This window comes from Solenopsis invicta, chromosome 12 (genome assembly GCF_016802725.1).
Source record: "Solenopsis invicta isolate M01_SB chromosome 12, UNIL_Sinv_3.0, whole genome shotgun sequence".
Taxonomy (NCBI): Eukaryota; Metazoa; Arthropoda; class Insecta; order Hymenoptera; family Formicidae; genus Solenopsis; species Solenopsis invicta.
In genome coordinates this window covers 8,463,696-8,476,832 of record NC_052675.1, presented here as the reverse complement: position 1 = coordinate 8,476,832, position 13,137 = coordinate 8,463,696, and the positions used below count along the sequence as shown (strand labels likewise).

The 13,137-nt window shown below is 40.0% G+C and overlaps 2 protein-coding genes across 2 annotated transcripts; one reads left to right on the top strand and one right to left on the bottom strand.

Annotated features, from left to right (window-relative positions):
• Positions 1-3,328: 3,328 nt before the first annotated feature.
• Positions 3,329-11,136, bottom strand: LOC105198527 (J domain-containing protein CG6693). The gene is made up of 4 exons (XM_026137170.2): positions 10,922-11,136; positions 10,499-10,813; positions 10,086-10,252; positions 3,329-3,930 (listed from the first exon to the last, which is right to left on the bottom strand). Exons 1-4 carry the CDS (start codon positions 11,013-11,015, stop codon positions 3,691-3,693), a joined length of 816 nt encoding a protein of 271 aa, XP_025992955.1. The 5' UTR covers positions 11,016-11,136; the 3' UTR covers positions 3,329-3,690.
• LOC105198518 (60S ribosomal protein L18) lies at positions 11,126-13,101 on the top strand. The gene is given in 5 exon segments (XM_011165253.3): positions 11,126-11,290; positions 11,293-11,322; positions 11,462-11,548; positions 12,167-12,373; positions 12,627-13,101. Coding segments are annotated over 5 exon segments (744 nt in total). The 5' UTR covers positions 11,126-11,140; the 3' UTR covers positions 12,897-13,101.
• Positions 13,102-13,137: the final 36 nt, after the last annotated feature.

Genomic DNA, 13,137 nt, shown 5'->3' with positions numbered 1-13,137 from the left:
TAAGACGAACGTTTTGAACCTGAACCTGAACTTTCCCTGAATTCGATCATTCGAAACTCGATGCGATATTTATCGCGACAAATAAATGTTAGAAAGGACAAAAATATTTCTTAATCGATACAGGACATTAAAAGTAAATGTGCCATGTACGGCAACGTGCGCGCCCGGACAACATGCGCATCTCGCTGATCTCGTGTGAAAAGAAAGGGGTATCGACTGGAAATTGTGTCACCCGATGTGCACCGTGTTGTCGCACCGGCCAGCCCAGACGTAACACGAGACTGACCACTGCGAGGCGGCCACTTGCCTTAGTGTACATACCATCTCTACTAACACCGATTTGAGAGCACCATAACACTGTGGTCACCATGATCACCAGCTCGAGCCGCACGAAGTACGAGGGACGCGCAAGCGAGAAAGAATAGATGCTCGGCAGGAGTCTGTGTCCCTCTGTCTTTCCCTTTTTCTTTTGCCATCTCGGCCTTTTCCCTTCGTTCCATCCCTCGCGAGCTATGTGACCAACGGTGTGACTGACACATTGCCTGTACTTATCGATGACCGTGACACTAATGATCCGGTGCTATCTAGACCACCGAAGAATTTGCATGCAGTGCGAAGACAGTGCATTTTTTCCTAACTATTAGTTTAGAAATTTTCAAATGTTTATTAGTGACATTTAATGTATTTTGCAAATATATTAAATACGATCTTAAGTATGACAAAAATTAAAACTATGGGCACCACAACTATAAAACAAAAAATAAAAAAGCTATTAAAAATATAATTATAATTATGTTGCACTAATAACATTCTGACCAATTTATTTAAATATTTTTCTGTCCTCAAAGTATTACAGAAAATATTTGTACTTTTTTAATGAATCTTTGTTGCAATCATACCGTTTGAACTTTGATACCATTTAACCATTATTATTATAATAACAGATTACCAAAAGAAAATTTCTTTTTAACTTTTTAATTCTGAGGAATGTGAAATATTTAATGATCAAATTAAATATTCTTTATATTTATTTATATGTTAAACAAATATTATATGGAAACCATTTATCATAAGAAAATAATTAATTTTAGGAACTTTTAAATTTTTATTTTGTCGTACAACGGTAAGTTAGTACTTGCGAAAGTAGATCGCAAATGTGACGAGAAAATACTTCTAGCGCAATCTTTTGGAAGTTATAGCAATCTATCTGATCCTTTCCTCAGCAATATCGATATGGAAGAATTACTGTAACTACTTTATTAAAATACAAGTATAACGTATATTTTTATTCAAAAATTATCATTAAAATATCTAATTTTATTAAAAAATATATAAATGAAATATACATATATACATATGTATATACATATATGTATATAATTCGAAATTCCATATTCTTGTTTGATAAAATTAAAAATTATTTACATGTTATTTTATTTTCAAGATATTTTTTCAGAATTATCAAACGTCAATGAAATATACACATAATGCCGCGAATGACGAGAATGACGAGATGTTTTCGAAATGTACAGTTAATTTTAAAGGCAGGTCATCGATTCTATCGATATCCGGAAGACAAATGAGTTGTTTATAAGCACGTTGGTTTCAAGATCGCAAACATGGCATAGCGCCAGAATGCGGCGCACCGATTAAATTGCCTACACCTAGACTACGAAAAAGCTGTGATCCAACATTCTATTAATAAGAAGGTACCTTCCCGAAATTTGTGATTTTCATGAAGTTTTGCATGTTTGTTTACGTGAAACTACATAAATAAATTTAAACGCTTTTGATCATAATAAAAAGAAGAAAGAAAATTGCTTCTTTCAATATTTGAGATATTAAAACTTTTTTTATAAGATTTTTTTATTTATTATTTACTATTATTATTAATAATTATTTATTGTAATTATTTACTATAGGAGACCCAGCTCCGATTATCTTGACATATTATGTTGTCAAGGTCATCATCCTGAGAAACCTTCAAAGAGTTTTAGTCGGCGCTCGTTATGTTCATTAAAAAGTTATTAACAAATAAAGTTGACAATGTAAATGTGTATTTTATGCAAAGTTATATACAGTTTATTCGAAAGATCTGTTGCAAGGAAAATAAATGCTTGAGTGGGGAGGAGAAACAAAGTCCTGGTGAGTGTTCGGAAAAATTCGGACACAGATTTCGAACAAAAATGGATTCAGGCGGATAAAAAAAAGAGGAAAAAAAGAAAGAAATGTAGTTAGTATTTTTCGGAATGTTATCGGATTGTTCATTCCGATTAAAACTCGAGAACGGCATGGAATAAGGATTGAAAACCTTGTCTGGACGAGCCTCGGATTCGATTGGATTGGGCTCACGGATTGAGAGGGATTGAAAAAAATTATCAGAATAAATTTTGGGTTCATTCGGATTGGACTCCGAGGATTAAAGGGATTGAATAACTGTTTCGGATTCGTTCGGATAAAATATGGAGTTGATGCACGGATACAAAGGGTTACAAATTTGATTCGGTTTAGAATGGGCACAGATTTCGGAACTGTTCGTAAAAGTCCGGAAAAGTTTGTATTAAAATCCTATCAGAAATAATTTAATAAATACATTCATTTATCATTGAAATCATAAATGATGCATTTACAGGAGGGAGAGGGAAGGAGTGAACTTCGCTTCGCGTAAAAAGTCGCAAATCCATATGAAATAATATACCCCCTCTGTTTAGTTATAATAAACATTATATTGTTAAACTTATTTTGTTAATAACTTTTTAACAAATCATAAGCGCCAGCTAAAATCTTTTGAAGGTCATTCAAGGTGATGACTTTGACAACATATGTCAAGGTCAGAATGATTGAAACTGGGTTCCCTATAGTAAATAATTACTCTTTTCTTAAAAAATCGGAAGAACTCACATCTCGCAGGATACATTGACATTCCAATTACTCATTAAATTGTTAATTTTTTTTTAAATCAAAAGTAACATTTCTTTTTATAAAATATTTGTATCTAATGCAGAAAAAGTTAATGTTTAAAAAGTCATTTTTCATATGTAAGAACAAATGTCGTGAGAGAAAAAAGTATCGTTTACAAGTGTAGCTAAATCAACTGTGGGAATCATCACTCAATTAAATTATAACAGCAGTGTATGGCCCATATATAATTCAGCGGATCTACACTGCTAAAGTGTACTTACCGTACTAAAATATTTACCTCTTAGTTTATGTTTGATCTCTCGCCCTTGACTAAACTAGACTTTAAAATAATTGGAAAAAAAGATATTAAAGAAATTCTGTATTTCTATTTCACATATCTTAGACGGAAAATAATTAGAGAGGCATCTTGGTTTCTCGAAGGTATCATTTATATTATAAAACTCAAATACGGCATTTGTTTTTTATATAAAGTGTACAATAATTCTACGCCGTTGTGCATACTTATGAGAAAATGTTTAATTCGATACAGCGGTTTAATTTGCATTACGCGCGATTAATTGACGACATTTATATTGGACCATGCATTGTTAGTCCATTCGATCAACGCTTTGATCAGCATTTAGAACTTATATAAAAACTAAACACAACCGTCCACATTACGCAAATCTATAGCGAGTCCGTGCTTTGCGATTTAATGTTAACGAGAGGATGAAACTTTCGAAGATGCGGAGCGGACGCGCAGCAGTTCCGGCACAGCCGTTTATCTCTCTACGTCTTCTTTTTGGTCTTCTTCGTAATCTTTGAAGGCGAAGCTTTCTTCTTAGTCGGTTTTTCGGTCTTCTTGGCATATTTGTCGATCAGAGAGTCGAAGAAACTATCCGACTGATTGGCGCGTGCCTTGTTGCGATTCTGTATCACTAGCGCGAGATCGTTTGCAGCTGCGTTTTCCTCGTTCTCGATCTTCAACATCTTCTCCAGGCGCTCGGCTTCCGCCGCTTCCTTGGCCCACTGTAATCAGAGATGCCAATCAGGCCAATTAACATGAAAAGTCGATGGCTGTTTACTGTCCGACTGGAGAGCGGCTTAGTCAGCGCGTTTAAGTCTAAATTGATAATTCGATCCAGACTCACCGCCGAGAAGGGGATAGATTTTTCAGAACAGATAGCAAGCTGCTCGCGAGGCGTACAAGCACGTTCCCTGTTAACAAGATTGATTGCAGTCCGCTCGTAATAAGAGCGAGAGGCGCGGACTACGTATTTCTATGCGCGTTACGTATTTCTATTTCCGAAACGCGCCACGCGCCGTCGTTCCGCGCGAGCATCAGGCGCACGCGACTTCGCGTTCGAGCGGAATGAGGCAGGCTCTTTTCTTTTCTTTTTTTTTCTCGAGAAACAGCGCAGTTTAACTTCAACGAGGTCATCGATTTTATCGATGGTCGAAGCGGCGGGATGTGCATCGCTTATAAGCGCGACTCACGGTCGGGCGCAACGAAGACGCAGTACCAGCGTGTGTAGGTGGGTCTACGGCATCCAATCTACTTGGGCTGTGATACTATGAATCGCGTCTTGGCGCGTTATTCGTACTATTCAAAGTTTCCGCGGATGAGAAACTTTGGATTTACTTTTCGGCAACCTCCGCGCGATCAGGCTACCTCCGAGGTATACATAAGCGTCGATGACGCGTCATATCGCGCGTGACCTACTCCATAATCCGCTGCTGAAGAAATTCCGTTATTTATAATTTCTGGCAAGTACGTCTAACTGGCTGCCTAATGTTGGTGCATTGCACAACGCCACGCGGCATTCTGACTGTACCGAGACGGCGGATTCGTCATTCGGTTAAAAACGAAAGAGAGAGATCTTATGTTACTTTGTCAATAGCGATAGTCTTGTAACGAGTTGGGACCTTATTTGTCGAACAAGACTTCCTTCATCACCCGTCTCGCGTGAAACGCGCGATTGACGAACGACAAAGTGCACCCTGTCATTACAATTGATATTTTTCTGTTTTTTTTTTTCTCGGTCGTTTCTCGAATTTCGTCGATCTCGAGGAGTGACAGGAACATTACTCGGACACGCGGACAAGGAGGATGCTGCTTTTGCGTAAATACAATATTTCGAGGGAGATCTTTGTGCCAAGTATCTCCCGAGGCCGTCAACACGTGCACACGTACGTCTACCCGAGTTGAAGGCGAAAACTTTTTTTCCCGCGACCTTGCAGCGTGGTCTGAAGTCTATATTGATCGAAATATCGCGTGACGGCTCCAAGGAAATCGCGTTAAATAATTGACAGCTATCGAAGTAGGGATGGCGCGAAGTTTAACGCGATGATCGTGTCATCGGTATGGAATCCCACGGATAATTGAACTGCGACGCGCATGGCCCCCCTCGAGCCTCGGGAGGGAGGAAACTCTTGGAAAACATGTGCGCGGAAATGCACTACGCGCCTAACGAAGAGATCATATAGGAGATAGATCTCACGGACATAAACGCCGCTACTCGTTACAACGGATCGCTTTATTAACGCTTTGTTCAAGGCTGCTCGACGCGATTTCCACGCGAGAGAATTCTCGCTTTCTCTTCCTCGTTCGCGTTTTCCCTCTCGTTCCGTCTCGCGTCTGGCGCGACCGACCTCGGCGGATTCTCCTACACGGCGAGATGCACCTGTTGCACGAAGAATGACGGAAGCTGCCGTGTGCGAACTTGACTCCCAACGGCGACGCCTTTGAGCGTATATTTAACGCGTTTCGCGCGGAGCAGCATCGAATGACTCGGTTGCAAGGTCGTTACGTAACGCGTGACCGCAAGAATGGGCGATGACACTTGATAATTATTTCATTACCACGCGACGACCGAGTCGCCGCTTAATTGCAATTAAAATCATTTCCCGACACCGCACGCTGCGTATACCCGCGCTCCATTGGCTTTTTCACTTGGCAAACGTTTCACGACGTTACAACATGTTACCGCGCCCCGAACGATTCCGAGAAGCAAAGTCGCGTTCGATCGAGATCAAAAGATTCGCTAAGTTTAGTAGTAGCTAATAAACTTTGGCAACCCTTTCGATTTTCCTCGAAAATCGATTAAATTCAACCCAAGTTCGAGGCTCCATCGAAAAAGTTACATCATCAGCTCTCGCGATTCCCGCTCTGCAGAATATGAAAACGCGACGGCAAAGTTTAGAAAAGAGCTTTCGCGTATACGCACATCTAGACGAATCGTTGGAAGTGGGCAACAAAATAGATTAGAGAAAAATATCAGAATCAATTTTTTCTAAAATTATTTTTTTTTTCCGTGATATCTACACGAGCAATATACCTACGCATCAGGTTAAGCTGGCTCTGCCATTTCCGGAGAAGAAAGTTTTTTTTCAATTCCGAAGAAAGCTTCACCCCGCCTCGACCACTCTCGTTAAATTATCTGCATCTGGTTAATGATCCTATGAAGCGTCTTTGGGGAAATGCCCGGTAGCTATGAGAAAAAGTTACGACGAGTTAAATACGTAAATGCGCGCTCAGAAGTCCAGGTCACAACACGGTGTTTGGATGCGTTCCTTAGATCGGCGAGACGTCAGTTCGATTCCTTCCTACGTGGCCTAATGTTAGAATTTATCTCGCCGATCCAGGTGAGGCGCGCTCGGGACTAAAATCTCTCCACGACGTGCCCGAGGACAGCGATGACGACGCACGTCACTAGTACGGCGGTCGATCGGGTCGTTGATGCTGAACCTGGACATTCCGTATATGGACTCTCCGTCGTCAACTTTTGATAATTTTGCGGTGGATGCGTGTTCGTCGATGGTGAGTATGATGACAAAGGTCTAACGTAATGTTCGCTGGATGCCGTCATAATCTGCGATCGATCGTGCTCAGCAGGACGATCCGTGGCGACCAAGACGTCGTTGTCGATCTTTAACGGCGATTCTTCGACGATCATTTTACGGGGATCGTGTCCGTAATACGGCGTTTCCGTCGACGCTCTGTCGTTCTCCCCGGCAGGACGGCGAGATTGCTCGTGCCGTTCCTGTGTCCAGGACGAATCGACCGAATGTTCGACCGAGTCGTCTGTGCCCCAAAGAATCATTTCTGAAACATCGGACGACAGGTGCGTGCCTCGAACGGATTCATGCGGCACTCTTTCCAGATCGTCGAATGTTGTAAGCGGATACGTTATGGTATATCCATGCGATGGTCTCTCGGATTGTCTCATCGTTTCGTATTCTGAAGATCCTACGACTCGCGGTCTGTCCGATGTGGGATACGATGAATAAGGTATCGTTTCGTGCGTGGGAATGTACGGCGGCCTGTCGGTTCCCCTGATGTCCTCCGATATCGTGGGTGGTGTTCGCGATCTTTCCGGCGTTGAATATGACCAATGGGGGGGAGTCGTTTCGTGTGTTGGATGTGGCGAATAAGTTAAGGTGTGCTCCGTTCGCGATGATTCGTCAGCTTCTGACATCTTGATGTCCTCCGAGGGCAATGCTGGTGGCGTCAACTCCTCCGAGGGTTTCGGAAAAATCGGTTCCATTTGAGGAATGGGTGACTCCTGTTGCCTCGGTCGCACAGTCGTGGTCGGTGGTCTCCTGTGACGTGGACGGCCATGCTCCGAATGGCTCGGATAAAAGGACTTGTCTCTCGACAAGTAAGGTCCTTCCGACTCCTCCGGACGTGGTTTCCTATCAGGATGCAACCTTTCGCGATGCGCCGGCACAGTCTCCCTGTCTTCCTCCACGTGGCTCGGTGGAACGTGAACGTCAACCGTGTCACTGGCGAGTTTTCTCCACTCGGGATCCTGTTCAAAAGTAACGCCCTGGTTCTCGAGAAATTTGCTGACGGCGTGTGGACAGGCGAATTCGGAATTCTCACCGAGGAATATGCGCTTCAGTTCCCCGAGGTGTGACATCTCGTCGAGGTTCAGGCACCGCAGTCGATTTCCCGAGATCCTGAGGTCCACGAGATTGGGTAGATTCTTGTAAACACCGTCTTCAATGTCGCGTATATCATTGTAATTGAGATCGAGATACGTCAGATAGTCGAGGCCTTCGAACCACGATGCTTTGACAGTAGTTAAGCGATTGCTGTCCAAGCTGAGTTGTTGAAGATTGACGAGGCGTCGAAAAGCGTCCGCGTCGATATCGGTAATCTCACAGTCCGAACAACTCAATACCCAAAGGTTCCTGCTGAATCTCGCGAATGTATCAGCGGTTATTCTGCGAAGTGGCATTCTAATGATCCGTAGTTTCTCGGTTGTCTCGGGTATGGTGGTCAAATCAGCGGGGTGACCACCCTCGCAAGTATATTCCAGCATCTCCTCATTCGCCACCTTTCTGCACGATGCCGTGGCATCGGGGACGAATGAGATTAGCAAGGCGAATAACACTAAAGTTGCGGCACTATCCATTTCTTTTTATCGGCGTGAAAAGGAGATTACAGACGAGGTAAAGCAAATCGTTTCGATTAATAGTAATAATGATCGCCGTGAGAAGAATAGACCTCAATTGTATTCATTTCGACGCTCAAGCGGAACGAAACATGACAGTCATCACGAGAGGGATTTTTCGTTCGAGAGAGCTTTACGATTAACGGCAAACGGTCGAACTAATTGTAACGCGGACTGAAGCGGTTCTCGCATTCGTAGGTTACTTATTTACTAGACCTTCCCCTCCTATCGGTGCCTCTATTTCTCCTACCACCCATCCACCCATCAAGCTGTACAGTCGATCGGTAAAAATAGAGAAGCTTGAAAATAGAGCGGCGGGGCGTTAAAAGGCTGTTGAAGTGACATTTAGCAAGAATGTGCTAACGTGATTTAAAATTCGCGCTATGGCTGCACGCGGTCGATCACGATTCAAGATCGATATACACGAGTAGTATTTGAACACGGGAAAAATCGCAACGGGTGACAAAATAATGTTTCACAATCAATGCCTTCCTTACATTACAATTCAATTGTCTCACCAACTAATTTTTAGTTTGAACGTTTTAGAAAAATTCCAAATTAATAGAAATATAATAAAAATACAATAGGTATAGAAATGCAAATTTAAATAGTTGTGTTAGATAGACAGAAAAATCATTGATGACAAGATTCTTTAAACGTTGAAATAATATTAGAAAAGCAAGCTATAAACATTCAGTGATAACAAATAATTTTGAAAATTTTGCAAATATATTAAGAACTTTAAAACTCCTTGAAGAATCAAAATTCTATCAATAACATCAAAACTTGAAAATATGGAATGCTATCTCTATAACACATCTTTATAGCTATATAATTTATTTTTTGTCTTTAATAATAGCGTAGCTAACGTAATAGTCTAATAAGTTTTATTTTAATTATTTTAATTAAATAGTACTTTATTTATTTTAAAATTAAACTAGGAAAAACTCTGAAGAAGTGAATCAAAATATGAATTAATATCATGACAGCCAACATGAGATGTTCATGTGTGAATTAATGTAATTAGCAAGCAATTATTATCACAGTACAGACGTTTCGATCCTCAGTTTTGGATCGTCTTCAGTGTAAAATTATTACCATTCCACATGCGATGGTTGATAATCAAGCTTGTATAGCGCAGGTACAAAAAATTGGTATGTCCAGAGCCAAAAATGATGCAGTACAATTGTGTAGACAATGTGAGTTTTTGTTGATACATTACGGTCCGCGTCATTGCATAAAAAGTTTTTTGAATAGTTATAACGGTAAAGACCGTTGTTTAACAAGTAGAAGCGGATGAACAAACAGCAATGTGGATGGAACGAAAGGTCACAGAAAACCTATTTATTTTACTTTGATGTCTCTTATAGTAGCAAAATATTTAGAGTTCTGTTATTCTTTTATGTTATTTTACTTTTTATTTGTTTCACTTTCTTTCATTTTGTGCTCACTTTTATACTGTTTTTGTCTACTGGTAAGCCTTATAGCAGCAGTGTTGCTGACGCCTAGCCAATTCTTTATGTTGCCTTATATTGTTATTTAACTCAATATATTTTAAAGTATACTATTTTACACAATAAAATTTATTAAATTAAAATATATCTCATTTTAATTGTTTTTTTTTTTTAGTTATGCTGCAATTTTGAAACTTATATTTCTGCAGCAATTTTTTTTTAAATGTTTTTTTTATGATATAAATCGAAGACATTGAATTTGATATCTTACCTTTCTTCTCCTGCGCTGCTTTTTCTTATCATTTTCATTAGTAAATGCTGTATATTCTGGAACTTCACCTCTCTTTATCAGATCTTCAATTATAGCATGCAGTCTGGGTTCTTCGTCACAATTTGTGAATGGAACAGCTTCCAAAATATAATCCATATCCCCTTCACCTAGAAAAATATAAATATTTATAAACTATGTACAAACACATATATGCACATATATAAAAGCACACACAAAATATAAAAAAAAAATGTCAATTTAATTTTATATCCGAGTCAATTTTAAACTAAATCTACTTGTCTTTAGAGAAATGCCTTAATCATTAGTGTTAAACAATTATTTTTAAGCCAATGAATACGACAGAATGATTCTAAAATTAATGCTTCTAAAATTATTTATAGTGCAAGACTTACTGTCTGTGTATGCTCTCTTGAGATCTTTGATCTCAGTCTCTGATCCCTTGTAATTCTTCTCATAATTATTAATATCTTCGACAGTGATTTCCTTAAACAATGACCGCCAATAATCTGCCCAATTGCGCATTATGACCTCCTCGCTTTCCTCGTCATACTCGCCGGACTCATCGTAAATCTTGCGCTTATCGTTGTCACTGAGGATGGAATGTATCCTACCGAGAACCTTGAATTTCTCCGTAGCCTCCGCCTTGACGTCTTCCTCGACACGATCCGGATGCACAAGCAACGATAGTTTGTGATAAGCCTTTTTAACTGATGACAAAAATAAGTGTTATTATTATTAAAAAAAAAAAGATTCGAAAATCGAAATTTGCAGAGAGGTTATGACGCGTCGCCAGTCAACGACATCGGTTCACTTACCTTGCTTGTCGTTTGCAGTCTTCGGTATTTTCAACACGTCGTAAAAGTTACGGGCGCCGAAGTACTGCTCACATAGATCCAGTAGGCTCGCCATACTGATGAATCTTCAAATAAATACTGGAAATTTGAATCAGTCGATTGAAAACACAAGCGAACGTGATAACGACCCGGTCAGCTGCCCCAGCGGGTTTATACACAATTTGATCAAAAGCGACATCTATGCCAAGGCGCATCAATATAGGACTCTTTGCTTCGTCGATAACAATAACCTCAACGTTACCCGAACGCGTCGCCTCTAGCGCCAGTACCAGTTGCGTCCTCTGTTATTTCCGCTGTTTTCGTCCGCACGACTCTTTCGCGTGTAGTTTCTCTCGTGGTTTCTCTTCCGGTTTGTCAAAATGGTGAGATAGTTTAGCGGTGTCTGATTTTATTGAAAAATCGAAATTTGTTGTGTCGCTGCTTTTCAATCACAACGAACGAACGCGACCTTTGGGTATTAAATCGTTTGAATTTAATTAACGACGCTATATTTCTTTTCAGGGCATCGATATTAATCATAAGCATGATCGGAAAGTGCGGCGAACGGAGCCCAAGTCGCAGGACGTGTATTTACGGCTCCTCGTCAAGGTAAATGTCTTGCCTTTCGTATTATTCGCCAGCAAAATTGTGTCGGACACTCGTAATTCCGTTTCACACAAATTCTGTTAGAGATAACGCACGCACACAATAGTCTCTCAAGATGGTTTCTCATTGAGGTTATGTTACATACGCTTACACATGACGAAGTTTCGCGTTACACTTTTCTTTAATCTTTACCCACTAAACGAATGAAATGAGACTTGGTAATCGTATGTGGCGTTTATCTACTTTAAACTGTCAAGATAGCGAGCTGCACTCTGTGTCAGGTCTTGCATAGACTGATTCAATTTGAAAGTTCGCTAGAAAAACATTCGTCAACTATCCTATCTCGCTTATTTGCAACATAAAAGGGCGATTATTATAGTTGATACATGTATTAAACAATATCTTTATAGTTTTCAAACCTTTGTGAATCTCTTTTTGCGAGAACAAAATTTTATTACAGAATTTTCATGAGATGCTTGTAGATATTTTTGATATTAAACTTCTTTAAATAAGTTTTATAATAAATTGTGTACTTTTGTGAAATTCCTGAGATGAAACTACAGGTTTGAAAATTATTGAGTTTATTGGAATTACAGTTAGATCATAGAAACTTTGTTGCAGCTATATCGGTTCCTGGCAAGACGAACAAATTCAAAGTTCAACAAAATCATCTTGAAACGATTGTTCATGAGTAGAATACACCGACCACCGATTTCAGTGGCACGAATCGTGAGGTTCATGAAGAAACCTGGAAGGGAGAATTGCGTCGCCGTGATCGTCGGTAGCGTCACTGACGATGCCAGGATCTTTCAAATCCCGAAATTAACGGTAATTAATGTCCATTTCCACTAACGTAAATAAATTGATCTCAGTTTAACTTGCTCTTTGTCTTTTTCCAGTTCTAAAACTTGGAAAAAGTTAAACTCAGATTAAAATTTACATTGATGGAAATGAGGATGAGAATTAGAAAAAGATAAAGAGTACGTTAAATGGAGATCAAAGTCAATTTGCATCGATGAGAATGAACATAAGTGTACATCTAAAATTTAGATTTGCATTACATGGCAATTGTTATTTCTAGGTATGCGCTTTACGCGTAACCGAGAAAGCTCGGGCACGTATCCTGAAAGCTGGCGGCGAGATCATCACGTTCGATCAGCTGGCGTTACGCGCCCCGACTGGGAAAAAGACGATCTTGATGCAGGGACGGCGTAACGCTCGCGAGAGCGTCAAACATTTCGGTCTGGCGCCTGGCGTTCCGCATTCCCACACGAAACCTTACGTGAGGTCTAAGGGCAGAAAGTTCGAACGGGCGAGAGGCCGTAGACGCAGCTGCGGTTATAAGAAATAAGATGTATCACGCACTTGGACAGAGAGATTATCTGTCAGTCGTAATATTTTTTTTTTCACGCAGTCAAGTGGCTGAAAAATAAAAACATTGGCTTCACAACAACTTCCCAATTTTCCTTTCTCGTCGTGCTACACACGTCTAGATTTTGTAATTAGAAACTGTGTATTTCATAATTTACACATTAAACTTGTAATTTTGCATTTAAAATGGTTTATTCAAAGTTTAATGCGTGCAAATGTAG